The sequence below is a fragment of the Petaurus breviceps genome, unplaced genomic scaffold (assembly GCF_028583685.1).
Source record: "Petaurus breviceps papuanus isolate PSGF00001 unplaced genomic scaffold, PetGlider_PUasm1.0 185, whole genome shotgun sequence".
NCBI lineage: Eukaryota > Metazoa > Chordata > Mammalia > Diprotodontia > Petauridae > Petaurus > Petaurus breviceps.
The window spans coordinates 25960102-25969171 of NW_027185797.1; the positions used below are offsets into that span (position 1 = coordinate 25960102).

General features: G+C 42.6%; 1 protein-coding gene across 1 annotated transcript in view; it reads left to right on the forward strand.

Moving 5' to 3' along the window:
* Window positions 1-8414, forward strand: part of FKBP14 (FKBP prolyl isomerase 14) — a 14951-nt gene extending 6537 nt beyond the window's left edge. Inside the window, exons 2-4 of the mRNA XM_069088632.1 lie at window positions 1302-1453; window positions 6522-6649; window positions 7497-8414. Coding sequence (XP_068944733.1) covers window positions 1302-1453; window positions 6522-6649; window positions 7497-7655 — 439 coding nt within the window. The 3' untranslated portion in view covers window positions 7656-8414. The remainder of the gene's footprint in view (window positions 1-1301; window positions 1454-6521; window positions 6650-7496) is intronic.
* The last annotated feature ends 656 nt before the right edge of the window (window positions 8415-9070 follow it).

Here is a 9070-nt window from a genome sequence, read left to right on the forward strand (position 1 = left end):
CTCCGAGCTGCATCCAATCAGAGCTGCTGCAGTGAGCGCGTCATCCTGTTCTTCCCCAGTGATTTGCTTATTGAATAAAGGTACATTTTTTTGTTCACATTTACCTGTTTATTAAAATTGCTGTCAATGTTCATTAAAATAAGCCCTCCCCTGAAAATAAGCCCTCTGGTGTTTTTCTGTCCAAAAAAAAATAATAAGCAGTGTCTTATTATCGGGGAAACACGGGTACTTGACACTTACTAGCTGTGTGACCTTGGGCAAGTCACTCAACTCCAATTGCCTCACCTCCCCCCTCAAAAAAAAAAAGATAAGTAAGAATGCTCCACTCTTGTTCTGTTATAACTAATTCAGCAAAGGTCTATCTAGGACTGGCTGTATTTGGAGCTTAGTGCGGGAGATATAGAAATGAGGGTCAGATGCCAGTGAGCCCTGAGGCATTTATTAACTGTTGGCACTTGAGAAATAGAAATCAGCCAGTCACCAAACATTTCTTAAGTGCCTACTCTAAGCCCAGGGACAGAAAGAAAGTCAAAAAACAAATGCTGACCTCGAAGAGCTTATATCTGATGGGTGAGAAAACATGGAAATAACTGGGTACATCCAAGACACATGCAGAGTAGGTGGAAGGTAACCTTTGAGGGGATGGTTCTAGAAAAAAAAATCTATGTTTGTTTCTTTTTTGTTCCTATTAAGAGCAGTTAAGAGGGAGAGAAAATAAATGATTGTTAAATGAAAAAATTTTAAGTTTTAAAGAGTTCCTGAGACCTCTGAACCCAGGGAGAATTCTGGGGGCAGTGGCTGATATTTGGAGGGGGTTCTTCTCTTCTCTTTCTCCATGACAGGCAGCTCTGTTATAGCAGAAGACTTAGGGTTGGGACACCTAGAACCCTTCTCCTTCCTCCCCTCTTTGTACCAGCTCTTTGGTTTCCAGATACCACAGAACTGCACAAATATATGTGATGGCTGAGCATGCATGCAGGTGTACAGTCTGTTCCTCATGTCTGACCACTCTTTGTCTCTCTCTTTCCTCCACAGCTCCTCAGTCTCTCTCTCTCCTCTCAAAGCTGCTCCCAAGTGCCTCTCTCTGTTGCTCTCTCTGTAGACGACCTCCTTCTGGGCCACTTGACTCATGGGGAGGGAGCAGCCATCCCCAATGGTGTGAAGCTGTCTTGGGGGGAAAAGAGCGGCTTTCTCCAAAGGTCTAAGGAAGGAGCAGCATCCATTGATCTCGAGGAGGCGAAGCAATTCAGTGAAGCCAGGAGGTACTCTGTGATGGTAACTCTTCATTTTCTTCTCCTTAGCCACAAGCATAACAACGGCCAACCAATCTGGTTTACACTTGGCATCCTGGAGGCTCTCAAAGGTTGGGACCGAGGTCTGAAGGGCATGTGCGTGGGGGAGAAGAGGAAGCTCACCATCCCCCCTGCCCTCGGGTATGGAAAAGAAGGGAAAGGTAATCTTGCCTCTTGGTTCTTGTAACTTCCTCTGCCTTCTCTCTGTCAAACTCAAGTCTTTCTGCCTTGGAAAGAAGACTAGGATCTTCCATCATCATCATCATCATCATTACTATCACCACCATCATCATCTTGTTACTAATGTGAATGTTACTATTGTCATTAACATTAATATAGTAAATTATATTTGGTAACATGGATAACATTTAATAATAATATTGATATCCACACCAACATTATTATTGTTGTCATTGTTAATAGTAATAACAATAAAAGATACTAGATCTTTCATTTCACTGGTATAGTGAGCTCCCAGAAAATTCCCCCTACCACTGCATATTGGCATCTTCTCTACATATGACAATCTTACTCAAAATAACAGAGGTTAAGTGACTTGCCCTAGGTCATACATACATCCAAAGTGGGACTCGACCCTGTCTTCCTGAATTCAAGGTCAGCTTGCTAACCACAACACTGCAGCTTCAGATCGTAAACATAGCTGTCGTTTATATCTTGCCTTGGGGTTTATGACACATTTTACACAGGGCATTAGAACTGGAGAGATCCTCAGGCTAGATACACCAACTCCCTCATGAAGACCATAGCAAGCCCTTAGCATAGTACCAGACCCATAGTAGGGGTCTAATATTTGCTTAACAAATATTGATTGATTAATTGATTGATGAGATGATCATTGATGTAGGACTAGAAAGGACCTTAGTGGTCATTTTGTCATCAGACAGATGAGGACTCTAAGTCCAACCCAATAGGCTGTGACTGGTTCCCCTCTCTGTTACTCAGAGCCCTTGGCCTCCTTCAGGTGTCTGTGGCATTTAGAGTCTGGAGGAGACTAGTCTCTAGGTGACCATTTCTCACAGTGAATGGGTTAGGAACGTAATCTAAACAATATCTTCCTTATGCAGATCTGGGGGTTGAATCTCAAGGTAAGTGACTTGGTAACTCACAAAGCCACTGTTCTCTCCCCTCCTCCAGGCCTCTAGAATGGAGGCTGGGGCAGGATGATCTAGAGCTTTCTGAATTAGTTCTGCTGGGTGCTACTTCATTGTTTTTTAATTAATTTTTAGTACTTTAGACTTCGGACTTTAATTCTCTGTAGCAATGTTCAAGCATGAGTCAGGAAACTGATTCCAAATGCAATACTGCCTCTGAGATTGTGGGACCCTGGGAAGTCTGTATTAGTAGAAGGAATCTCCACACCAGAAGTTCCTCTCTACACCAATAATATCATAGGGCTAGAAAAAAATGTGATTATTGATCCTTTGTTTTCCTCTTCTCCAATCTCTTTCACATGCCCCACCCCTTATTTCTTTGTCCTTAAGTTCATTTCTTTTTTGTTGTTTTTATTTTAAATTTTTAAAAACATTTTTATTTAAAGTTTTGAATTCCAAATTCTATCCCTCCCTCCCCCCTCTCTGAGATATAGGTTATACATGAGCAATTATGTAAAACAGTTCTGAAGTTAATTTCTCATCAGTCTTTCTATGAGTTGATTTATTCACTCTTGTTTTTTCTTACTGTTTTTTCACACTCAGTTTTTTCACCCCCTCCAAATTTTTCACTTTATGACAGAGTGTCTCCCCTGCTATGCTCACCTTCCCTTCTCTTGGGTAGATGCTAAGACTCTCCCACTTTGATGTATTTTGTTTCTTTCCCAGGTGTGTATACATTAATCCCTTTTAAGGAATCCACATTTGTATTCCTGAAAAGGGAGTTGCCAAGTGAAGCCTCCTCTGACTAAAATTAAAACATTCTTGTTTCTATAATTAGATTCAAATCTGGAAAAGAAAATCAGTCACCTAGAAAATGCCTGAGTTGGGGTTCAGACTAGTTTTCAGGACGATAGGTGTGTTTTTAATGCTTCTATAACTCACAGCCTAAACCATCTTTCCTCTCTCCTCTGCCTTTAACAGGGTGTCCACTATTTAACAAATCTCTGCCTAACTTCGCTTCCCTTCCCTGAAACTAACTCGCCTAACTCTGGACTAACAGCAACTCTTTTAGCCCTGGGGTCCACACCTTCTTTGGAAATCAATCTTGGTTGTGGAAAAGCTGCTCCTGGCCCCCTGGCCCCAATCGGGAACAGCTTTGAGTGGACAGCGTAAGTCTTGTTCTCCTTGGGAATAATGACCCTCTAACTCTCCTTTGTGGTCCTCTGCCAGGAAAAAATGTTTGGAAATGTTTACCCCAAACTTTTGGATTAAACAGATTTGGAAATATTTGGAAGAGGGGGTTCATTTTTCTAGGAAGCTTTGGGGGGGCTCCAAAAATGCTTGGAAATATTTATCCCCAAATTTCAGATTAAACATATTTGGAAATATTTGGGAAAGGGGATTTATCCTTCCCAGGAAGTTTTGGGGAGGGGGGCTCCAGGACCACTAGCTGAGACCTTCAATTTCTTGCAGCTCACATCTTCCTTCCCCTGTAAGTGCTTTTTTTCCCTTTTACTACTAATTCATCCCCCATTTCCCAGGAAGTTGCTTGAGTCATGTGGCTTTGATAATGACTTCTAGCTGGAGGAATAGTTCTTTGTTTAGATTAGAAAGGAAAACTGAGACCAAGTAAAGTTAAATGTCTCAAGTTTCATAGACAGCAAGCAGCAAAGCTGGGATTTGAACCCAGGTCCTTGGGTTCCACTAGACCAGCAGTGTCAGACTCACAAGCAGCCTGTACACCTCCCAGGGAGGCCAAAACCAGATTAAAATGTAATTGAGAAATGTTTAACAAGATAGTTAAAGACATAATGTAACATGGATTGTCTAATGTGTGGATGTCTAAGTCAGTGTTCTGTCTGCTTCTTTTTGAGGGACACCACTGGACACTCCATATGTTGAGATTGTTGTTTTCTTTCTTTTTGTAAATTCCCATTTTTTTTTAATAGTAGGGCATCTCTAGATCCACATTTCCTTATGAAACAGAAGTTGGTGGGGTTTCTCATGCTGCCTGGGAAGTCCTGCCATATTTTACAATCATCATGGAAGTTCAGTAGTTTCGGCCTCTGGCCTCTCTGAGTCATGGCATTGCTATCCAGTTAGTCAATCTGTGACCATTTGTTAAGTCCCCATTCTGTGCCAAGTACGAGGTGGGGAGGGGGGTGCTATTTCATTTGATGTTATTGACCCCTGATTATGGCATCTGGAGTCAGGGGACGTTGGTTCAAATCCCATGTTGGACGCTGGCTGGCTGTGTGACCTTATCTCTCTTGGGCCTCAGTTTCCTCATGTGTGAAAAGTGGAGGCTGGAGTAACCAGACTCCAAGCTCCCATTCAGATCTGGGTCTAAATTGGGTCTGGATGATGTGACTTAATTCTTTGAAAAATAGAATTAATAAAAGTTTTTAACAAAACTTTTTCTAATAAAATTAAAGGCCCCAGACATACCAGTATTCAAGCACGACTACAAAAAAGAAAGGAAAGCAGGGATTTTCAAAGCTGCCATTTTGGATCTGCTATAGCTGTTAGATTGTAAGCTCCTTGAGGGGAGGGACTGTCTTTCTTTTCTTATTTGTATCCCTAGCACTTAACACAATGCCTGACTCTTAGTGGGTACTTAACAAATGATGTGGCTTCATTTGCTGGCCCTAAAACCAGGAATCATCCTCCAGTGGGGGTGCCTAGTTGAGCCAACAGAAAGAGGAAGGAATAGGAAGGAGAGAACCAAGAGTCCGGAGAAGATGTGGGGGAAATAGGAAGAGAAAATGGAAAAAATAACCTTAGCAGTTGTGGCCATAGGTCCCTCCTCCTCTTCTAATGAACACAAATTGAAGCAATTATATCTGTCTTTGCTCTTCCCTTTTTTCATTCATGTCTGACTCTTTCTTAGCAAAGATACTGGAGGGGTTTGCCATTTCCTTCTCCAGCTCATTTTACAGAAGAGGAAACTGAGGCTGACAGGATGAAGTGACTTTCTCAGGGTCACACAACTAGGAAGTATCTGGGGCTAGATTTGAGCTCAGAGCCTCCTGACTCCAGGTGCTCTGTGCACTATGCCAATTTTACAGACTCCCAGGAGGACAGAGCTGGAAGGTATCACCTGGCACAATCCCCTCAGTTTACAGATAAGGAAACTGAGGGCCAGCGATTACCCAAAGGAGCTGGCCCTTGCCTGCTTCTCAGTTGTGCTAGCCAATGATAATAACTGAGTGCTTTGTTTTTTAATTGGACCAGGCAATTCCATTAACGTAGGGGAGTCCCAGGTGATGAATCTCCATCTGTCAATGCAGATCAGCACCCACTCTGAACTCTAGAGCCTCGGCCACTGGGAGGTTGGGCTTTCCCAGGGTCCCTCAGCTCATGTGTATTTAAAGTGGAAATTAGACTCGTGTCTTAACTTCCCTCTGCTTCTCAGTTAACTATTCTATAGCACTTTTAAAACAAACAAAGTGCTTTCCCTGGGTCACCTGTTTTGATCCTCACAACCATCCAGAGGGGCTGGTGCTTTGGTCATCACAGAAGAGAAACATTGGCACAGAGGGGCCAAGTGACTAGCCCAGAGGTGCCAGCTAAGATGAGTTAGGGGTGGGATTCGAACTTACAACTTGCTGGCTCTGAGTTCAGGACTGTCTTTGCTGTGCTGTGCTGCTTAGAGGACCATAGCATTAAAGGGCCTCTGATAGATACATGGTTCTAGTCAAGTTGAACCAACTTCCATTCATTTATTAAATAATAGGAAGGAAATATCCCCTGAAAATGTAGCCCAGTTGAACAAATGAGATTTCCCTTTTCATTCATTCTGTTCATCTTAGCTCTGAGCTGGGTAAAAGCACTTGAATCCTCTCGGTGATGGTGTATGTGTGTGTGTGTGTGTGTGTGTGTGTGTGTGTGTGTGGATTAGGAAGGTGAGATCTCTAGGGAGCAGACCACCCTGCTCCCTCCTGCTGATGAAGGGAAATGAGCTCACAGCCTCAACTCAAGACATGACCTCAGTACATTTGGCCCCCCACCCCCCACCCCAGTTTAGCTAAGGGCCTATTTTGTCCAGATTCACAAATCTTCTATTTTTAAAGGTAAGTGGTTTTGATGAAAGCTTCTTTTTTCTTCCCCCTGGCAGGTAAAATTCCTCCCGAGAGTACACTAATATTCAACATCGATCTCCTGGAAATTCGAAATGGACCAAGATCCCATGAGTCATTCCAAGAGATGGATCTCAATGATGATTGGAAACTGTCTAAACAAGAGGTGAGGTGGCCGTGCCTTAGCCCAACACCAATGAGACTCTGCCTAGGTCTAACACCCATAGCACTCCCTGTGAGGGGAAGGCCCACAGGCTGCTGAAAGAGAGCTGAACCAGTCCAGGCCAGAAGAGAGGCAGGTCAAAGCTTACGTGCCTCTGTCCTTCCAGCCTAGGCAGGGACAAGGAGACCCAATCTCCTCCCTCCCCCTCAACAACAACAACAATAAAAACACAAGGTGACCATTTCCTCTGTCAAAAATATTTCACATTTAGTTGGTTCTAAAGATCTGTAACTTCCTTGAGGTGGGTGTTTCCTTCTCTGATGCAGATTGCATCAATCAGATCATATATCCATCAAAATATACTTTATTATAACCAGGTACTAAAGTTATTCAGAAAAAGGTGGGGAGAGTGCCTTTAGTAAATAGGAAGCAGTATAAAAATCAATAGCGTTTGGATTATTTGTTATTTAAATCTCCATTTCTAAAATAGGCATGTAGGTTGGAGCAGTAGATTGGATGCCTGTCTTGAAATCAAACAGATCTGAGTTCAAAGCCTGCTTATAATACTTAAGAGCTGTGAGACTCTGGGCAAGTCAATGTAACTTCCATCTGCCTTGATTTGCTCAACCATAAAATGGGGATAATGACAGAACCCCCCTCCCAGGGTTCTTGTGAGGGTTAAATGAGACAACTTCAGTGACTCTTTGTACACCTTAATGTGTTATAGAAATGCTAGATATTGTTATTACTAATAATAAAATAGCCTAAAATGCATGTTGGATGATGTCGATTAATAATTCCCAAGTCTTAAGGCCAACCTTTTCAAGTAGCGTGATTCTTCCCTTTGCAGGTTAAAGTCTATTTGAAGAAGGAGTTTGAAAAGCACGGGGCCATGGTCAATGAGAGTCACCAAGATGATTTGGTGGAAGACATCTTTGACAAAGAAGACGAGGACAAAGATGGATTTATATCTGCAAGGGAATTCACGTACAAGCACGATGAGCTGTAAGGAAGCATCCCTCTGCTTGGCGCCCACGGGGAGGGCTGCGAATTTTGAGCCTTATTTTCTAGCAATTTTGATTCTGTCAAGTTGGCATCTATTCATCGGAAAGAAGTAATTGTCTCCTGCTGTGTGTGCATCTTTGAATATTAAAAGAAATCATTTGAGCGAGACTACTAACTGCCCCTTTCTCCCTGATGAGCTGTGGACTAAGGGGAAGGGGAACACTTTGTTGTAGAATCATAGATTTAAAGCCACAAGGAACCGGAGAGGCCATCTGGTCCAACCCTCCTGTTTTGTTGATGAGGACACTGACACTCTTAGAGGGGACGGGTGTTGTCCAAGGTCACCCGGGGCCAGATTTTTCCAGCACACTCCAATCCCTTGTCTTTGAGCACACCAGCCTATCTCTCATTCTCACACCTGCAGCCTGACATTTAACTAGCCTGCTCATAATTTTAAAAGATGGCGGCTGTAAACACACCTCGGCATCAGATTTAATTAAATCACAAACCACACACTCAGCTCTTTACCACCCACCATTTTCTAGAAGTTAGATGCATTCTATTGGGGAAAAAGCCAAGACTGTCTATTTTCGTGGTACAATGAAACTGCCTAGTTTTTTGAGTTTTGAGTCGTCTGCTCACGAGGAACTGAGGAAAGTGCTTATTCAGATTTATTTGTTCCAATTGTTGCTTTATTTAAGAAGAATGTGAGTACCTAATATGGTTAATGGTACAGAATAAAAGAATTATGTGTGCATTGTAATATTCTACAGACATTTACTAAATACCTACTAACACTGGGGACTAGAGACAAACAATCTGCCCTCGGGGAGCTTCCGTTCTATTGGGAGGAAAGGAGGAGAGCACATAAATAAATACAAAATAGAGACAGAGTAATTTGGGAGAGGGAAGGCACAAGCAGCTGGGGAGGGAATCAGGAAAGGCTTCCTGCAGGTGATGGCAGCAGAGCTGAGTTCTGAAGAAAGTTAGAGATTCTGCCCAAGACTTAAGTGGCAAGCTAGCAAGTGGTTTCTGGTGCTTAGCACCTTTGTGACTAGGGCAAAGGGGTGGGAGGGGAGGAGTATAGTAGGCAGCTTTCCCCTCACTGTGGTATGTTTATTTGATAATATCAGATACATGGCATTTAGCAGTCAGGAAGTGAATCTCAATATAAAATGTCACAAGTAGAAAGTCTCAGTAGAGAACCCATAAGCCAGCAGTGGCTTGAACCCATGGCCAAAGACAAAGGAAAGATACACTTGAGACCAAGTCTTTGGGCAAAAACTGCCATTAAAGGAAGAAGAATACTATTCGTATTCATTGGTAGAGAATATTTAAGACAAGAAGCTACTATACATTCAGCTACACATTTATGTGAATTTACATTTTATTAAATTATAGCAGCACCTACATATATTT